Source organism: Mustela putorius, unplaced genomic scaffold (assembly GCF_011764305.1).
Source record: "Mustela putorius furo isolate JIRA1106 unplaced genomic scaffold, ASM1176430v1.1 tig00000873_pilon_pilon_pilon, whole genome shotgun sequence".
Taxonomy (NCBI): domain Eukaryota; kingdom Metazoa; phylum Chordata; class Mammalia; order Carnivora; family Mustelidae; genus Mustela; species Mustela putorius.
This window is the reverse complement of record NW_025421504.1, coordinates 7859941-7880310: the sequence shown is the minus strand read 5'-3', so window position 1 is coordinate 7880310 and position 20370 is coordinate 7859941. Positions and strand designations below refer to the sequence as shown.

General features: G+C 53.8%; 1 protein-coding gene and 1 long non-coding RNA gene across 6 annotated transcripts in view; one reads left to right on the top strand and one right to left on the bottom strand.

Annotated features, from left to right (window-relative positions):
* Positions 1 to 20370, bottom strand: part of SLC39A11 (solute carrier family 39 member 11) — a 320940-nt gene that overhangs the window by 22973 nt on the left and 277597 nt on the right. Inside the window, exon 9 of one of the 4 annotated variants that reach the window (XM_045085987.1) lies at positions 9808 to 9982. The exons of the other annotated variants lie outside the window; for them this stretch is intronic. Coding sequence (XP_044941922.1) covers positions 9808 to 9982 — 175 coding nt within the window. Of the gene's footprint in view, positions 1 to 9807; positions 9983 to 20370 lie in introns of those variants that run through there. 4 annotated transcript variants of the gene reach the window in all.
* LOC123393538 lies at positions 2682 to 6387 on the top strand. Of its 2 annotated transcripts, XR_006608370.1 has the most exons (5): positions 2682 to 2779; positions 3308 to 5127; positions 5356 to 5510; positions 6069 to 6157; positions 6252 to 6387. It is a non-coding gene; the product is annotated as an uncharacterized LOC123393538 (long non-coding RNA). The 2 variants fall into 2 exon arrangements; XR_006608369.1 differs by lacking the exon at positions 6252 to 6387 and having other exon boundaries at positions 6069 to 6221.

Genomic DNA, 20370 nt, shown 5'->3' with positions numbered 1-20370 from the left:
AAGGTTCATCCACACTGTATCCTGTATCAGTACTTCGTGTTTTGGTAAAGATTTATTTATTTATTTGAGACAGAGGGCAACAGCAAGCACATGAGTGTTGGGGGCGCGGGGAGATGGAGAGGGGGAGAGAGAGAATCCCAAGCAGACTCCATGCAGAGCGCGGAGCCTGACTGGGGGCTCGAGCTCACCGCCCTGAGACCACACCTTAGCTGAAACCCAGAGTCAGATGCTTAACCGACTGAGCCACCCAGGCGCCCCTCAGTACTTTGTTCGTTTTTGTGGCCAAAGAACATTCCTGTGTATGGACAGACCTCATTTTGTTTATCTACTCATCCGTGGATGGGCACAAGAGTTGCTACGAACGTGCGTGTACGGGTGTTTGTTCGCAGACCTGTTTCAGTTATCGGGGGCCCGTGCGGGGAGCGGAACGGCTGGGCGGAGCCAGTGGGAAGGATCTGGTGCTTGTCTCGGAGCGCGGGGAGGCCGTTCAGGTTGGAGCCACATTATTAGAATCATGTTTTGAAGCGTTCACTGTGGCTGGCATTGGGGGAGGGTCACGGGGAGGCAGGAGGGGCCCGGGTGGACAAGAGACCAGTCGGGGGGGCGCGGGAGGAAGGAGAGAAGCGGCGGGTCCCACCCCACTTGCCCCTTTGGCCCCTGCTGGGGACATCTCGTCACAAGTGAGAAAGAGCCATTTTCCCTGTTGACATTTTCCCAGAAATCACAGGTGAGCCAAGAGCAGAGCCCGTTCTGGGCAAGACAGGCACGTCAAGCGGATCTGAACTTCCTCCCACCTGGACAACGAGAAACTCACTGGCCTCCAAGAGCTTTTCATAGTCTCCTTTGGCCGAGAGCAGAGCCCCGTTATGTCTGAGGGAGCCTCCCCTTCCAGACTGTTCCCTGCGCTGGGCTGTACACCCCAGTGCTTTGCCTCCAAATGGGAGGTGATTTCCACCCTAAAGGAAGCTAAGCCTCAGCTGTCTTTAACGGTCCCCTTGTTCATATAACTGCCTGACTTCTGAGTCAATCTCAAGCACAGGGTAGAAGTTCAAAGCTGCGTAACCTAAGACCTATAGCATCCCCCCGAGGCACCCATTTCTTTAAGACTCTTCACAAGGAGTTATTTCCATTCCTGTTCTGTCCTGGGAGCGGCACAGGAAAAAGCGGGCACCAGACCCTCAGACAGGAAGTGGGCCATGAGGCCAGGTCACCGGCAGAGTCTCGAGGAGGCTGTACTTCCTGCAAAATCTTCCGGGTGCCCTCTACATTCGAATTCATCACGAGCAGCTATGGGCAAAGGCCCCCCTGGGTGGCTGGTTCTCCACAGGGCCCGGCTGGCAGGAAGGAACGATGCGCCAATGAACGCATAAGACAGGCGCACCCACGGAGAAAGGAGGATACCCACGATCGCTTTGGTTTTGCCACTCCATTTCTTCCTGGCTGATCTGGAGGGTGGGGAGGACAGCAGGGATTTTGCACCGCACCCCTGGCCTATAAAAGCTCCTCCTTAGAGGCAAAGGGGTGATCTGGGGAGAATCCCACGGAGGTAAACACAGAGCCACGAAACCAAAGTGTAGCCAAGAGATTTGCCACCAGAGGCTGTTCCCAGAGTATCTGCAACTCCATCATTTGCATCTTCCCAGGGGAGCCTGGGCCCCAGGATTCCTCTCGGAGATCTGGCAGCTTGTGGCTCAGCCTGGGAAAAGCCATCCAAGAGCTTAGAAGATTTCACAATCAAACTTTCGGGAGTAAATATTTGCATTGACTCCCAAGAACGATTTTCTGCTCCAGCTCTGGCCCCCAAGGGTCATTTCCTGGGGCCCGCTCACAGCTCGAGATGATCTGCAGGCTGTGTCTAAAAGTGGATTTGCCAGGCTCCCTGGACAGCTCGTGAGTCAGAGACTGGGTTCCTCGACTTGCTTCCTTGCCTGGGAAGCATCTGGACTCACCACACCAGGGGTCAGCGGAACATCTGTGCACCACATCCTGGCGAAGTCAACGGTGCGAGTGTCCGGCCTGTGGTCTGGAGGCTATGCCCAGGCTCGTGGGACAGGCAGACAATTTACGAGCAAAGTAACACATCATAAAAGCAAGCAGCAAATGCAAGGAGCCAACAAGCCAGGACAGAAGACCTTTCTTCCTGACCAGGGATGCTAACAGAGCCACCTCCCTGGGTTGGGGGCAGGCCTGCATGGCCGGTCTTGACAACAAAGGTCAAGGACAACTCAGGGGACTTTCCTCAGGACACTACAACACTACTGGAAACCTGGGCTCCTGCTACCTGGGTCCCCAGCAGCTGGAACTTGCCAGCATGTCTGCGGTGCACAGGCTTGGTCCCAGGTCACCTGGGGGGCAGGTGATGACTCATTCAGCCCATGAACCACCTTTTGGCCTTTGATTCTGACTAAACTGATACAGGATGGACCAGGCAATGGAAAGAAGCCATGCTGAGTAGGAAAAGGGCTTCTATGAAACCCTGCTGCCCACAAAGACTTACCAACTTCCTAAGTGCCGGGTTCCATGCTCGGGACGGGAAAAAAGCCAGCAAGCAAATACTTCCATGCAGGGGAGCTGAGGTCAGGGCTGGGGAGGACACGGCCGTGGGAGCTGATGGTGAATTTCCGGGAGGATCTCACTGAGACAGGGTGTCCACAGTTCGACTCGGAGAAGGAGTGAAATTGAAACCAAGAGCCAAAGAATGAATGGGAGGGGCAGCAGTTTAGAGAGAGCGTTTTGGAGGATGAATGCTCCCTGCAGAGGGCAGAGCAAAGGCCTGTGGGTAAGCACGATCTTTGTGTTCTGAAATCTGAAAGGTCCTGAGTGGCTGATGTCTACTGGGGAATGGGGGTGGGGTGGGGTGGGGGGGGAGTGAACTTGAACTTTACTCCAAACACAATGAGCCCCAAGAGGGTTAATGTCAGGAACACGGCGAAGGTTAGTTTTCACAATGGGGCTGAACTAGGCCTCTCGGGCTGTTTGGCTGGCCTCCCCGTAACATGCCTACAGATGCTAGTTGGGCACCAAGGGCCAAGGAACAATTCAGGAGCCTGGGGAACTTTTGGATGTTGAAACAGCCAGATTTCAGTTTTCTGCACCAAATTTTTTTTTTTTAAAGGATTTTATTTATTTGCAAGAGAGAGGGAGAGCATGAGCGGGGGAGGGGCAGATGGAGAGGGAGAAGCAGGCTCCCTGATGACAGGCCGACCCCAGGACCTTGAGATCAGACCTGAGCCGAAGGCAGATGCTTAACAGACTGAGCGCCAGGAGCCCCTTCTGCATCAAATCTCTCCTTGCCCCCCATCCGCAGGGTGATTCTCGTCCCCAGGGCCACCACCGTTTACCACAAGACACACTTGGGAGTATCCAGTCCACTAATGGGAGACTCGACATCCCTTCTTCGCAGCTCTGCAAAGAGGATATCTGCCTTTCTCCTAAGCTTGAGTGACCCCCGCGACCCTGCACTGTCGCCGGCACGCTCTCGGTCTGCAACAGCCATCAGGGATCACCTCGCCTGCTGTCACCGGCCCCTCCTCCGGGAGCCGAAGGAGACATAGTCCAGTGTCTAGAATCCTGCTGGGTGGCAACAACACTTCGTAAGGCTGGCTGTGGTCTGCCCGCAATTTCAAAGAGCACTGATCCTGGATCGCGCCGTCACCACGCTCCCCCAGCTCTGGGACCCCACGAGATGTGTTACTACCATCCGGCTCTCGCTGGTAAAGACACCCACAGCCTCTCCAGCTGGTGGCCCTCCCGTCCACATCTTGAAGTGCCCGTTCCTCCAAACAAGGCCCTGGATCGGCCTGGCAGGTGGAGCTCCCTCTCTGCCCGGGTACCTGGGGGCTTCGGTCTAGACAGGCGGTTGACCCCCGGGGCCAGGCCTCTGTCCACCTCTTCTCCAGGGGCTGCTGTGAATGCTCATGCCCAGGGTGCCCACCCAAGATACTAGCCTTCAAGTTTCTAAGGGGATTCTGAAAGCAGACTGACGGCCAGCAGATTTCTCTACTGAATGGGTTCAAGTTGCAGTAAAGGGGGTTTAAATGAGAGTGTCCTGCAGGCAGGGGCGTAACGGGACTGCCACAGGCAAGCAGGTCCATCCCTCTGCTGCCTGCCATTAGAGCAGATCTGAGCTGCCCGGACAAGCATCCGCACCACTGCTTTGCAGCCAGGCAAGTAAGCCCGGCTGAAGGAGGAAACCAATTGTCTAAAATCTTCTAGAATAGCTACTTTCCAAATTCATGAGGCTGGGGAAATCCTTTTCTCCAGATGAGTTCTTGAGAGAAGCCCGGCTCCCGCTTCCACCATGGAGACTTTGGGTGGCGGTGGGACGCGGTCTGCAAACCCTGGCTGACACAGCAGAGGCTAAGCAGAGAGTCACGGCCCCGTAAGGGTGAGGCTCGGAAAGGAGAAGATCTGTGACACCAGCAATGATGCAGATGACCAAACAGTAACAGAAGCCACGGGCTACTGAGCCCAGACCGAGCTCAATGCTCTGCGTGTTCTCCTCCTGAGCCTCCAGATCTTTCTACTATGTTACTCCAACTGGACACAAGCAGAAACTGAGGCTCCGAGAGGCTCAGTGACATGCCCAAGGCCATCCCCCTGGAGAGCCGTGGCCTGCCGCTGGGAGTCTCCCGCTTACAACCGAGGGCATCAGAGGGCCTGCTGGTGTACAAGGATCGCATGACTCCTCTGAACGACGGCCTGCACTGGCCCCACATTGGGAAGAACCCAGCGGCTCCCGAGGCCACTTGAGCTGGCTGTCAAAGGCTCTGGGCTGATTAACTGTGAACTTCAGCAAAGACAAGTGTGCATTGACGCCGCAGATCTCTCACAGGCCTGTTGGGGCCTGTTTCCGCCCTGTGAATGAGGAAGCTGTGCTTTGCAGGCGCCCACAGAACAAGAATAGGCCCTAAGATGCCTGAGCGCAGGGCCCAGGGGAAGTACAAAGCATCACCATTGTTGGCGACGGAAGCCGTGCCAGGCACAGGGAGGGCGGCCCAGCGGCCAAGCATCACTGCAGGAAAGGAAAGACGTTAATATTTTTCTGGGCAAACAATGCAACTTTTCTAACTGGAAAACCCGCAGCCATGACCTCACACTGGACAAGAACCTCAACCCAGGCCGGACGTGAGTAGATCTGCGGCTGGGCTGCCCTCCCCTTGAGACCAATACCCCTCAGAAGGCTGCTTTCTGAGTGTGTGTGTGTGTGTGTGTGATACAGTAGCTGCCCCCGGAGGTCCCCCAGCGGCCCCCCGACTGGAACAGGGTTTCAGCCCGCAACAGGAAGAGATCCTTCGGGCAGGGGCAGCTCACAGACCTCACCGTGGTCTCTAATAGTCCCATCATGTCCCACAGGGCAAGGGATGGTTTCAGGCATGCCAGAGGGGGCAGGGAGGCTGACAAAAGCACAGCCCTGGGGAGCAGCTGTCCCATGGAAACCTCTGGAGCAGATAAACCAGACCAGACATTCCAGACACGCAAGGGAGCGTGCCCTCCCCGGGAAGGCGCAGGTATGCAAAGGGTCACTCTGGTTTATGTGAGATCTCGTCCCTGCGCACCCTGAGACCTCCTGGAGCCTCGTCTCAAAGGAGCGATCCTCTAAATGGAGATGTTAAGTAGGAGGGCGGCCTAGGGATGGGGGAGCACGTGGGAGATTTTTCAAAACATGGATACCAGCTCCCTGGGGAGGATGCCTACTGACCAAGTTCCCCAGGTGATGCAGTCCTCACCGAGGGCCACCGGGGTGGGGAGAGACAGAGCCACCTCTTCAGCTCAGGTCCTGGCTCATCCACCTCCCAGCAGTGACCTTGGGCAAGCCACTCCCTTCCCTGTATCTGCCTCTCTGTAAGATGTACGACCCCGTGTCCTGTGCGTCCGGACACGTGTCTACCTGGCCCTGGGTCTAGCCCTTCTGAGACTGCCCTGTTTTTAAAGAGGCTAACTAGTCCAACCCTTTGGAAACGGGTGACCGGGCATCCCAGCGATGGGCCTAGCTACGAGGGTTAACACCAAAATTAAATATTAGCCAGAGATGCACGAGCTGATTTCTTTTTCTCCTCGTCCCTCAGGACGTTTCCCTGCTGGGAGCTGTGGGTCAAAGCCATTCGCTACTGCAGCTGCTGAGGATTAATGCCACGAACGTCACGAGAGTGAACCGGTAGCATTTTTGAGAATTCCTCCCAAGTGGAAACTAAATGCAAATAAAGCCAGTGTCGTCCCTTGACTCACCCGCGACTCATGTCCATGTGCAGGTGTCTTCCGTTCGTGGACGTTCACTCACGGGCCCCCTCCACTGCCCCGAGCACCTACGGCTTTCTGGACCAGGTACTTACTTCCCTCCCAGTTAGGACGCTGTCAAAATGGGGTTGGTTGGGCTTCAAAGGGGGTGTGACTCCTGGCCCTGAGGAAATCAGGGAACAGGGAACAGGCTTCTCCCAGCGAACCGCCGGGAGCTCTGGCCTGCCCAGGCCGACTGCGGCTTGTCCCCCGTCTGCCTCGACGTCATGTCCACACCTCCATGCTGAGTGCATTTTCGTAGAACTGCTCAAATCCTCGGGCCATGACGTGGGCTGGGTGAGGAGAGAGAGAAGAGGAGGGACGGACACACGTACTCGGGGTCTCTGAGTCGCTGCGCACACGGCCCGAGGGGGCTGCGGGGAGAGGGAGGCGGAGGGATCGGCACTGCACGTCCTAGCAGCGTCCTGCGGCCTCGCTGGCTCTCGGGCCTTCACGGGGCTCGGGTCTCTGCACGGTCCGCTCCCTCAGGCAGGAGCTGTCTGCCAGGTGGCGGTAACACGATTTGGGTCCACCCAGCACTAAAAGAATATTAAATTCCATCAGCATCCCGTGGGCTTTATCAGATGCCAAATATCTTCATATAAACCAAACATCTGGATCGATTTTACAGTAGGGAGAGTCCCCCGATGGAAATGGAACAAAACAAGGAATGACCAGAATCCAAAAGCAAACTGTCCCCTGCCCCAACCTCAGTCTAAGGCGAACCTCCCAATTCAGCAGGTACCTCGACCACCCCTTACCTGGGCCCACCCTGCTCCCCGGCTGCCCTCAGCCCCAGGAGGGTATGTGAGCCCTTGGCTCCCCACGGGCCCTGCCCTTCTCCCGATCTGCGCAGGCTGTGGACAGCCCGTCCAGCACGCCTGTGGCCCAGGGGACCTACTTCCTTTCCTCCCTCCCTTCCTCCCGTCTTTAATCCAAACACAGGGGCTCCAAGATGGGCAGAGCTGCCCCCAAAGCACTCTTGAACCAGACGTGGCCCAGATGCCGGGAGGACCCTGGCCTACAGAGAACTCATAAACGTTATTAAAATATTTTATTTAAAAATGAGATCAGTAAACTGTCCGCTCCTTGGGTGGTCCCCGAGTAGCGAGCATCTTGCCTTCCAGAAGTATGAAAGACTCCTGGCTATCTTAGCAAAACTGCTGTATCCTCAGGAGCCCAGAGCTCACGTGAGCCAAGGGAACTCCAGGCTTCCCAGCCCCAGGCCCAGCTCTGCCACCCAAGCTGCTAAAGCCATCTTCCCCGAGCAGACTACTCCTCTGCTCCCAAACACTCCATAGCTCCCCACTGTCCACATCAGGGATCGCCAAACGCTGGCCCCAGGCCAAACCTAACCTGTCCTGCTTTTGTAACCAGAGTCGAGCTGGCACACAGCCACACCCGCCCATCTCTACTATTTATGGCTGCTTGGGAGTTAAAAGGGCAGAACTGCGTAAATGCCACAAAGCCTAAAATGTTTGCTCTCTGGCTCCTTAGAGGAAAAGATGGTCAGCTTGCTGGGCCCTCCTTGCTGCTCTGCCATTGTGAGGGGACAGTCTCAGTCGCGGCCACGCTCAGGGAGTTTGGAGGGAAGGAGAGGTAGGAGAGAGAGAGAGAAGGCAGCGTTGGGGTCCCCAGCCTGCAGCCACTTGCCTGCTGAGACATGCCGGTCCCCAAGACCAACACCAGGGTCTCTGGGTGCCGTGCGGCCGACCTCACAGAGTCGCGTTAGCCTGAAGATAGGACTTCATTCTGAGATGGCACCGTTTTCTTGCTCACGGAAACCATCGTTGGAGAAGCTGGAATGTGCTCCTTCGGGACACTTCCCTGAGCTCTGGTGTCCTTTGCAGCTTCCTGCACAGGCTCCTGTTTCATGGGCTTCAGAGGAACTGTCCCCTCGATGTCCCCCAGTTACCACAGTCCCTGGGCGCTCGGCTGCTCGCCACTCTGCCACCCCTGGGGCGCCTCCAGGGTGCTCCCCTCCGTGGCCCTCGCCACCGGGGAGCCCCTGGTCGGGGAGCTGACCTGACTTGGAGGTTCCTCAAGAAAGAGCCAGTTCTGAGGGGTGACAGACCCTGACCCAGCTGCAACTCGGGTCCCCCCATTCTGGGAGCACCCCCAGACCCACCCGTCTGCTGTGGGGTTGCAGGTGGTATGCTGGGAGGGAGGGGGTCTGTCTGCTGTCCCTCCCCTGCCGCCTGGCTCTGTCTTGTCCATTTTGTCCTCTCCAGAGGCCCTACGGCTGGCTGAGGACCGGTGGCAGGAAGAGGCCAACAAGGTTTGGACAGAGGAGGTGTGGGGGGGTTCGTGTCGGGCTCTGTCCGCTACGCTCTGAAATCCCGTTTCTCTTTGACGAGCCCTAGGCCACCTATAGAAAGACCGCGGCTGGGGCCGGCCAGCTGCTTGGCCCTGGGCTGCCCTGCAGAGTCGGCTGGCCTTGATTTGTGGCCTGGAGGCGGTGGGGACTCCCCAGATACCCACTCTGCCTCTTCCTCCTCCCACAGCAAGTCCTTCTCTCCCGCTCCCTCTTTCCAAGCCAAGGGCTGGCTTCCCTGAACTGGGGAGCAAAACTGTCCTGGACCTCTCGTTTGTTCTCTCTTCCCTCAAGAGAGATCTGCCCCTTTCCTGGGTCTTGTACTGAATCCTTTGATTCTCTCTGGAAATCACGGGAGTGGCCTACACAGAGGTCAGAGGTCAGGAATGCCAAGAAGGGCAGAGGTGGGAGCTCCACACCTGGTCACCGCACCCCCCTGGCTACCAGATGCCCGTGTTCCTTACCGGATTCCGGTCTCTGCCTCAATGCCTCCCCGTCCCCCCGCAGACCTCCCCTGAGCACCAACCCATTTGCCCCATGCGCTCTGCCTCGTGCCGGGCTTGATTTTTGCCGTTGAATTTCTGTCCTGTGAATTTGACCTTATTTGGAAAAAGGGTCTTTGTGGATGTATTTAAATTAAGGATCTGGAGCGGACATCAGCTGGGGTTATCTGGGAAGGCCCTATATCCAATGACAAGTGTCCAAAGAAGAGACAGACAGAGGAAGGACACAGGGCAGAGGACAGGGCCACGTGAGGACGGCGACAGAGACGGGCCTGCCGCCTCCCAACCCAAGAGTTGCCTGGAGCCGCTGGAGGCTGGAAGAGGCAAGGGAAGACTGTCCCCCGGAGCCTTCGGAGGGCAGGTGGCCCTGCCCACACCCTGACTGCAGACTTCTGGCCTCCGGCGTGGGGAGGGGACCCATCTCTGCTGCGTTAAGCCCCCCGGTCTGCGGTAATTTGTTACGGTGGCCTGAGGAGACTAGTCCGGGGCGGTGAGGGGTGGGAGGGAGCATCTGTCACACCTGGACGCCAGGTGTGGCAAAACAGACCCTGGTGCGGGGCAGAGAGTCTGCGAGGTGAGACAGATAATAATTAAGGAGAGAGGAAAAGTATATATAATTACAGGCTATGAAGGGCTCCGAAGGAAACAAGTTGGCTGGTGGGATCAAGAGTGAACGGAGGTGGGGGGGGGGCGCTGGAGAGGAAGGCAGGGTCTTTACGAGGGGCTGGCATTTCCGTGGGGGTCTCCGGGATGGGAAGGAGCAAGAGAGCGTAGGCCTGTACCTGGGTCGTCCCCGGGTCTCCTCCTGGATCCCGACCTTCGCCTCTGCCTCACACGGCTCCATCGTTCAAACCACCCCCACTGTCCACCGCACCGACAGAGGATCTTGCTAAAAGCACAGAAAAGAATGGCCACTATTTCAAAGGGGCCCCACCGGGACAGCTGTGGGATGGAAGGGGGCGGCTACTCATTCCCACTCGACAGATCGGAGACCCAAGGCCGGGAGCTTGAAGACACCCTGCATGGGTTGACCACCATCAGACTCCTCCAACGTCTGCCCTTCTTCCCTCTGGGCTTCTCGGACATTCGTCACCATGCTTGTCTCGCTCAAGAGCCTTCAGGGGCGGCCCACTGTCCGGCATTCAGAAAGAACCCATGCTCTTTAGTGCAACCTCACTGCCTCTAACTCTGCGACTTCCATGGAAAATTTCTTCTAATTTACTGCCATTCCCCATGAAGAATTTTCCAATTTGCCCATAGAGGCCTACTCGCCTTTTTTTTTTTTTTAGCATTTCCATAAATTTGTTTTTATTTTTATATTTTCAAAGATTTTATGTATTTGTTGGGGAGAGAGACAGAGAGAGCAAGAGAGAGCAGGAGCAGGGAGCAGAGGCTGAGCAGGGAGCCTGATGTGGGGCTCGATCCTAGGACCTCAGCCAAAGGCAGATGCTACCCTGACTGAGCCATCCAGGCGCCCCTTTGAACTTGCCTTTAACAATCACACTGTAAATTATATTGCACATAAATATTGTAATGATCTTGTTACTTTACCATTATCTATCTTCCCCAAGCCCTGCTGCATTCTGTACTCTTCTAGATGCTTCCCATACAGCACTGGCTTATTTCTGCGGCAGCCTTGTGAGATCTTCAGCATCTGTGTTTTGTACATGGAACTTAGGACCCCAGTCCAAGGCTGGCGATGACCGTCTGTGCCCTTGTGTGTCCCATGACACTTTGCCCACAGAATTCTTGTCCATTTTTTCCCCTAACAATGACACCCACTTTCACATGGCCTTTCCTGGTTTTACAAAGTACTTCTGTGTATGTACTTGGACTGCAAAACTTCCCTGACCACCCCTGGATGAAGGTGTCCCTCAGTGTGCTCGCAGGAAGGGCCCAGGGTAAGGCTGGGTCACAGGAGGGAAGCGAGAAAGACTTTGGCTCCCTACCTCCCACAATCACCGTCCATGCCCACTGTCGCCAAACCATGTCACAGAAACCAAAAAGCCAAGGATCCAGAATGAGGAGTTCACTACATACACCACGGGGGCAGACCCCTGGATTCGATCCCTTCCGGAAGCCTGGAGTCACAGCCGGGGATGTGTCCCATGGTGGGGACCAAGCCCCCGAGAGGAGAATCCACGACCCCAGGATCCCAGGAGCACTGTAAATGCTCTTCTGTCTGACTGGATCGCTATGGCCATCGGGATGATGGGCCTGGGAAGGAGAAGACACAGGGCGCGACGTTCTGCCAAGGTCCCTGGCCACAACCCCGGGGCCGGCAATTTATTAGCGGGACAGGCTGTTACCATACAGACTCTGGTATCACAGACACAGCCTTGTCCAGTAACAATGCTGCCTTTCAAATTGTTTTCCGCCTGGGACACTGGATTTATAAACTGAACTGGGGACGCCTTGTTCTAAGTGGGCCTGGTTTAGGAGTATCCTGATAAGATAAACACAGATAATGACCTGCTGTGTGCAGGGGGGGTGCTTTTCTATGTGTTTCCATGTCCGCACTTACATGCACACAGCCTGACATCTGCGGGCTGCTGCTCAGATCAAAGGGAGAAGAAGGGGGAAAAAAAAAAGCCATTTTCTGGAACTCGTTCCAGAAAGGAAGTTGGATGTAATTATAAGATGTTAGGTTTGTTTCTCTCTAAACAGCCCAGAAATGCATTGATCTGGTTACTTCCCAAATGCGGGGGGCTTTAAAGCTGTGTCTCGTGCGTTCAGCGTGGTCAGGCTGGGGGGAGGCTCGTGGCCATCAAGGGTAATCGTTGAAGCTAGGTGACACTCCCATGGGGTTTGTTCGTCTCCTGTTTTTAGGTATGCTTGCGCATTTCCATAATAAAAGCAAAAAATAAAAGCAGGTAAATCTCGGTAAATGCTTACTGAAGCTGGTGATGAGCGTAATGAGGTTTATTATAACGTTTTCCTTCCCGTATGTTTGTTTACAACTCTCCAGGGTAAAGGTGGCGGGGAGGACTTTCGCTGAAAGGTGATGCCTAAAAACCCCTTTCCTCACATTCGTTCACTCAGTCATTCAACCAACATTTCTTTGTGCCACATACCGTCCCAGGTGCTGAGAGCATCAGACAGGACAGGGGGGGCCCGGACTCCCCAGATCTGATTATCCCCAGAATGCGAATACTCCTCCGGGGTGAACATCTGGCCAGTCTTCTAAGGCAATGAAGGCTACCTTTGGGGGCATCTGTGGAGGGGGCATACGATCCCTCCAGACTTTGCTGGGAGTTGGGAGGAGGAGGGGGCAGCTCTGGCCTGGCTCCTCAGAAATCATCTGTTACAACCGAGAATTCTGGAGCAGGACAGAGGGGACAGGTTTCAGGGAGCCCCCCAAAATGTGTGACGGGGCCCTTTCATTCACGTCACTTTCCAATCACAGTCACCCCCTGGGGCTGAAAGGCATTTCCCAGGAGGGTCCAAGGCACCTCTCCCCTTGGGGGCCGTGCTAGCGACACTCAGGACACAAGGACACACAGCTGTCTCTGCTGTTTTCAAAGCTCTCTGGGGACGGAGCACTGCTGAGATCCAGGCTGGCCAGGGGCTGTGAATGTTCTCAGTTTTAGAGCAGGGGACAAAAGCCTTCTGTGCTGCTCTGTGCTCCCTTGACTATACCACCCGTGATTCATCATCCCTGGCCCCGGCACGGGCAGCTGAAAGCCTGGAAAGACCAGATTTCTGGGTTGCCACGTATGTGCAACCTTCGGGAGGCTGTTTCCAAAACTGACACTAACAGTCAGTCCACAGGAAACCCCGTGGGGTAGTTGGTTGGCTCTGGAGCCCTTCCTCAGATGTCTTACCCAAGGCCGTGCAGAAAATGAGCTACAGGGTCTCTTCGAGAACAGGTCTTGGGAGGGGAAGGTTAGGGATGTAGAAATCCCAGCTTCAGGTGATGGGTCCCCAGGGCACTTCTAAGGCCGGAGCACTAAGATGTCACTGGCTTCTCTGGCAGGAGAGGGGCATGGTTTCGGCCAGCTGCCTTTTTTGGTAATTTAAAGCTCATATTTTGCATCTATGATTGTTCTCGTGCATTCAGCTGGGACAGGGAGCTTGGTTCAGGTTTTCTGGATAGTTTGGGATGCAGAAGTGACCCAAGTCTCAGAATCACAATCGTTTTTCTCCACCTGGGGGACTCTAAGGTGGCAGGAGGAACATCTAGCACATCAAACACCTAGAGGCATTTACTGGTTTCTGAGCATCTCCTCGACACAATACCATAAAAGGGGCTGCTGGGGAAGGGGCTGGGGAAGTCAGGATGGCACCGCCCCTGTCCCTGGGTCCCACCGTAAGCTGAGCAGGCCCAGCAAGGTGGGAGAGGGCCGCGGAGCCGACATGTGGCGCCCCCCCATGCAGAGCGGGAAGCCTGGGGCTGCTGACGGAGCACGGATGTCCCAGCACGGCAGGGAGGGACCCTCTCACATTCCATCCCAGCGGCACAGTGTGGAAACTGTGGAAGAACTGGCCACATCTTGCCGTTCTCATCCAGATGTTTGGCATGATTTCGGCATTACCCCAATGCCTCCCAGGAGGTTAGCGACCTGGAGTGCTGCCTGGAGAGAGGATGCTGGCCAAGCCTCTGAAGTGTGGTTCTGCAGGAGACTGGGAGCAGCTGGTCCCTTTCCACTGGGGGAGGGTGTTGTGCACAATGGTTTCGAGGGGGGTGGCGCTAAGTAGGAAGGCGTTGGGGCCAGCGAGGGCCTTTTTGGAAGACGGTAAGTAACGCCTTTAGCGGAACACAGGCGTTTCTTGGCGAGAACACAGGGCTCATTTACCCTACACGCACCAATGCATGCTCTATGCATTTATACCAATTTGCATGCAATTTCAACTCTGTTCTTCTGGGTCCGAGGATGGGAGCCTATTGTTTTTGATTTAACCAGCACCTGGCACAAGCCTGGCACACAGAAGGCCTTCAAGTGTTGGAAAGATGTACCGCCTGGGATGATAGTTTTCAACCAGGGAGATCTGGGCCCCCCAGGGGACACTGGGCAGGGTCCGGAGACATCTGGGCTCCCAACAGTGGGAGGGGGGCCTCTGGTACCTGATGCAGAGAGTCTGGAGATACCGGCCAACAGCCTCCAATGCATAGGCTAGTCCCCAGGACAAAGGGCGATCTGTCCCGAAGAAGGACAGAGCCCCGTTCTGGTGATCGCTCTTGCATACAAGCCTGGGAGAGGGTGTGGGTTTCTCCTTTTCAAGGCATTTTAGGAATGGATTCAAGCTGTCCTTGTGGGTTTAGGAGTCTGGGGGGGTGGTGAGGGAGACTTAGATGGGCCACTTGGTCCCTTAAGCTCCGTCACTGCCCCGTGTCACCAGGCTGCGGACTGTCACATCCCCATTCTTCTGCCTCTTCCTCCTGCTCCGGTTTGCTGCCCAGGTTTTCCCCGAAATGTTAGGGGGTTTCCGTCAGCAGTGGATCCTGTCCAAACCGTCAGGCAGTGAAAAGTCCCTCCCGTGGAATTCATGTTCCTGTTGTGTCTGTGTCCAAGAGGGTGACAGACGACAACACAAAGCCTGCATATCATAACCAAATCCGTCTGGGCACAAGCCCCAACCTGTAGCAACTTTCCTGGCCAAGTCGTGATGTGCAGGGCTGATGGCCTTTTCGTTAGAGCAGTTCCGTGGGGGCAAGAGGTGGGAGGGCTGTTAGGGTAAGAACACAGTGAGCCAAAGAATGCCTTGGAAGGAGCATTTTTCCTACAGGGTGGAGGTGACATCAGCTGGGGTGACACCTGAGGGTCAGGCTCTCAGAGCATCTCTAGCCCAAGGGCCCCTGGTCATGCCTGGGTCTTGACACCAGGCCCGGGAAGCACACACGGTCAGAGTTCCTTGCTCCAAACAACTTTTCTGATGTGCTAAATAAAGTAGCTTTCCTATGGCCACACTGAGTCCGAGTTTAAATCCTTCTCAAGAAATGGTGACATCCTATTGCCAAAAAGATAGACTCAGTGTTTTTAGACACCAAGACCCTGGATGAATGCCTCCTGCTGCCATGTCTCTTTGGAACAGGCTTGGAAATTAACTCTGATGATCCCTATAGACAGAGGAATCCACTTAATAAGAGTGAAAGTGATTATTTTTCCTACAGAGTACCTACAAGACACGAGACACTGCTCAGAGCAATTGACGTGTACTAACTCATTAACATAAAGGAGGTCACCTGATTGTCCCCAATTTACAGATGAGGAAACCACGGCACAGAGGTCCAAGTATCTTATTCGTGACCAGGCTAGTCAGTGGCGGAGCATGCATAGACTGGACTCAGGGATGGTGGCTTTAGGGTCTGGGCTCTGCTACCTCCCTGGAGAATCAAGCCCCAAGTCCTCAGTTGTCAGACTAAAGAAGTAAAGGAAGGTGCTACACTCACAGGTCCTGGGAAATAACAGTAAAAAGAGGACGTGAGTTTGTGATACATAGGACAGTTCATGAAGCCCGTTTCTTACAATCTCCAGTGGGTCCTGCAAGGTCCTCAGTCTGATGGTGACACCTGGGCAGGCCAGAACACTGCCCCAGACAGCCGGAGCAGAATCTCTGCAGTGTGTTCCATCCAAGAAGGACCAATGAAGTCAAGCAGGAAGGACCAAGAGGATGAAGGCCCCCCGTCTTGGACAGACCAGGCAGCTCCCCCTGGGGAGCCCTCCTTGCCTGCTCTCAGACCGTAGGGGTTTGACCAAGGCTCCATTCTGGGCTCCAGGAAGCAGACTATGATCCTACTCTGGTAGATGACCGTCATTGGTTCAAAGGGTTCAACTTGGGATGAGCTGGTTTAATCAGACCTCAAGGGAGTTACTGAGAGGACATGACCTTATTTCTGTTGGACTTGAACCTGGGAGGTTCACAGGGCTGCGCTGTCAGCAGGAGGCTATCCTGCCACCATAGAAAACCTGAGAATCAGCCAACATTGAGGACAGCAGAGCCTAAAGAGAGAAAAATAACCAGAGGCCTGATGATATCATTGATGCCCTGGACCAAACTGTGCCTGAAGCTGGCTAGAATCCCTGGACTTTTCAGCTCTGTGAACCAGTTAATTCTCTTTTTAGCTTAGGACAATAGGAACTGTGGTTCTGTTTCTTACCAATGACATAAATGAACATTGAGAATATCTCATTAAAACAGCTGCACAAGTACACTACGCTGGGAACGGCACATGTTGGGAACAGAGCGAGGAAAAGGTTGGTCATCAAGATCCCTGCTCCCTCCCTCCAGACCTGTACATGAAAGGAGAAGACAGACTCTAGGAGAGGATAGGCAATATGGTTGACTTTATGGGAACTGTGCTGGTAGCCAAGGTGACCATCTGTGGATGTCGTTAGTAAATTCATGGGATTCGTTCCTGTGCGAGTTGTTCACTGAGCTCTCCCGACTGTCTTAACCACAGCCACGATGTTCCCTTGATACCAACTGGCATTTGCAGTGACAGGCTCTGGGTGACAGGTTGGATGGATAAGGGTAGACGCCCTGGCCCACTTCCTCTACCTGAAGGTCGGCGTAGAGGGCTTAGCATCCCAGCAGATGGAGGGCTGTCGGCTCTGTGGCAAAGGCTGGGCCATGTGTTTACTAAAGCAAAAAGCTCTTCCGTGGGCCATTTGCTTTACGAATTCCAGACTGAGAACATCCAGAGTAAAAATCAAGCAACTCATGACATCCTCCAAGTGATTCTATCCTCCATATATTGTTCAGCCCCCAGAAAGCCCTCAGTAATTTTCTGTTCCCCAAGACGCACGGCCTCCAGCTCTGTGCCCTCCCTGGGAAGTCTAATTTGAATGCAAGGGACCCACGGGGCAGATGGGGCCCCAGGTGTCTGTGGGCTGCTGGAACCGCCGAACAGCTGCCTGCCGACACCCCGGGTTTCAGATGTGGGGCGCCGCGGTTTGTTTCCCCGCTGACTGCATTACTCATGCCTCATTTGTCCAGTGCCCTGAAACAATCTTTTCGGGACGCATTTGGAAACCCGAGTCTCTGTGGTTTGTCTGGGCTGGTTTCTATTTGTAGAGAAGGAGAGTTTGCTTGTCTAGGGCGCAGAGAGAAATGGGCTCTGCAGAAGTCACGAGACACTTGGTTTCCTGGAGGGGTCTCCGGGATCCCGGATCCACACAGAACGCCTCTGTTCCCTCGGGAAGCTCCCAGTGGAACGGAGGGGGAAATCTTGCCAAATCTCTAGTGTCCATCAGTGATTCCTAATTCTCAGAGAACTCTCTGGCAAAGAGAGATCAGGAAACACACCGCAAGCCTAAAGGGCAGTGGCAAGCAAATCATTACGGAGTCTGTTGGTAAACAGACCCGGAGAAGACAGATGAGATCAGCTTGCTCACTCTTGCCTGTCAGACAGAATTTAATACCATCCTGTTTCTGTTTTTCTTCCCCCCATGACCCAAGTTAGAGCTTGCTTAATTTCTGTTTACAGTGTGGGTCTCACGGGGATGGAGGGAAAGAGAGGTCGCCAGAGGAGAGGGAGGGGGAAGTCGAGGGAGGACTTACCTTCTCAGGGAGAACACCCTAGAGACTGGTTGTTCTTAAGCCTGAGTATAAAAGACACCTGAGGAGCCGAGGCCTCAACCCAGCCCCATTAAATCGGAATCGCTGCAGGGGAGGACCCTGATATCAGTATTTTAAAGCCCCAGATGACCCCAACATGCGGCCAAGGTTTAGATCCACGCTCGAGAGCTGTGCTATCCAATATGGCAGCCATGAGCCATGGGCGCCTACTGCGCATCCAAAACCTGGGAAATCCAAATGGAGACGCGCTGTAAGCGGAAAATGCACCCCATACTTCCAAGAGTTAGCATGAAAGAGAGAACGTAAGCCATGTCGTCACTCCTAATTTTGTTGCACTGAACCACACCATCAACAATTCTGTTACACTGCTTGCAGCTGAAGTCTGTGCTGAGTGAGAAAGTGTGTATGTGGAGAGGCAGGAACATGTGGGCGGTGCTGTGGGGTAGGTCAAAAATCTACAAGGAGCCACTCAAGGAAGAGAAAGAAGACCAACTTAAGACAGCAGCATTTCCATTTATATGGGACATAGAAATGATCTAAATCACGTCCCTTGGCACATTCACACTCACATTCACGTGGTATGTTTGTTCTAAGTATATCGAGGTTAGGCCATTTTCTTTCCCCCAAAGAAAACATGATTAGGAAGGCAAAGGCTACAGTTTGGAATAATGGTTTTCCGAGAAAAAGACGAAGTTCAGTGTTGAAAATTCTTTTTGTCCATTCTTTTCAAACGTGGCAAAAGATACCCTCAAAGTACAACTGGTTTAAACAATAAAGTTTTCACTAGCAAGAGGCGAGTCAATAGAGTTTAAAGATAAACAAGCAATCAATGATAGTGTCTGCACAACAATGATGACCCATACGGTAATAATCTTGTGTCAGACGTGGTGGTCAATTTGTGTGCTGAGTCCGATGTAGGGGACCAGTCTGCTCCACCCCAGCTTCCTGTGGTCCTGCCCGAATTCTGAACCTTGGCAGAGAATTTCTTGAGCAAGCCCAGAAATTCTCAGGCGGGATGGTTCATTTTATGTGCCACCTAGACTCGTCCATGGAATGCTCAGTTACTCGGACAAATACCATTCTGGATGTTTCTGCAGGGGTGTTTTTGGATAAGAGTAACATCTTAAATGGTAGACGAAAGCAAAGTGTCCTCTATAGTGGGTGGGTGGGCTACATCTAATCAGTTGAAGGGACTGAGAAGAAATAAAAACGGGACCCTCCCCAGAGTAAGAAAAGATTCTCCAGCAGACTGCCTTTGGGCCGGAATGGTACCACTGGTTCTCACACCTGCCAGCCCGCACTGCAAGTTTGGACTCGCTAGCCTCCACATGCACATGAGTCAAGTTCTTATAACGAATCTCGTTCAGTTTATGTACACATTCTATTGGTTCTGTTTCTCTGGAGAACCTGACTAATGCCATGGGTCATTCCTAAAGTCTCACCTGCAGCTGGTTACTTCCTAACATCAAGAATGATCTCAGACTGCTCAGAAGTAGAGACTCAGTTTCTCTCCGTGGTGGCTGGACCCACAGCAGGGCCAGGGCCCCCGTGCTCCTGGCTAGACCCACAGACGCTGCCTGGGGGATGGGTAGTGCAACTCATGAGCATGGGGGGAGGTGGGCTTGGACCCAAGCAGCCGGAGATGAGAAGGTATCATGAGACAAAGCACGTGCACATTTCTTCTCTCGCCCCCTCTGCACCTACCAACATGCTGTTCTGAGACTCAGCAGTCTCCCATCTCTTCGAAGCAGGTCTTCATAACCACGGCTGAGCATCCAGATTTACTTTTTTGAGAAGCTACGGCCAGCTCAGCAATATGCCTCAGTTTACTTTCTCGCCTTCCTCGTGCCATTCACCTCCCCTGCCCCCACTCTGCTTCTCTGGGAATAACACCTCCCAATACATGTTAGCGTGTAAACTTTGCCTTGCGCTCTGGTTTCTAAGAAATCCAGGCTAAGACAATCAGCCTTTTTCTTTTATTTTTTTTAAAGATTTATTTGTTTATTTATTACTGGGGAGGTGCAGGAGAGAAAGTCTTAATTAAGCAGACGCCTTCCGAGGAGCCCAACATGGGGCTCAATCTCGCGACCATTGAGATCACGACTGGAGACAAAAACCAAGAGTCGGACACTTAACCGACCATGCTACCCAGGCACCCCAGCCTTTTTCTATTTAAAGCCATTTGCATGCCCAGGAAAAGACCTGGGCTCTTTTTTGTTTGGAGTGCCCAGAAGGATCGGATCAGGAGCGGGGACGCAGACTGCTCCTCAGCCTGTTGAACACAGATGAGCGGAGCCACGTATCTTTTCTCTTAGAGTTAAGTGCAATGTGACAAAAAGAGGTGTATCCAGAGAAGGAGAAGAAGGGGGAGAAGGAGGAGGGGGAGGAGGAGGAGGAGGAGATGTTCTAGGCCCAACTTAGTTGTTTATGAGGCTGTGGGTTTTCCTGCTCCGAATTTCCCGTGTCCTTTCAATGGACGTCCCTTCTCACTCGAGCTAGTTTCTGATCAATCTGAATTTAATTCCATTATAAGCAACCTGCTTTTTCTATCTGGATGGGTTTGTGACATTTTATTTATTATTGTAATACAGAAAAATTTCCAGGATACGCCTAACTATGAGTTTCTTTTCACTAAATTCACCTGAAATGTGGTAAGTCCTCCTGTGCTTATCCTCAGATATCCCCCTCCCCCGTCCCCCCCCCCCCCACACCCAGGTCCCAGAAGTTATATTTTTTTAATTATACTTAGGTTGTGAG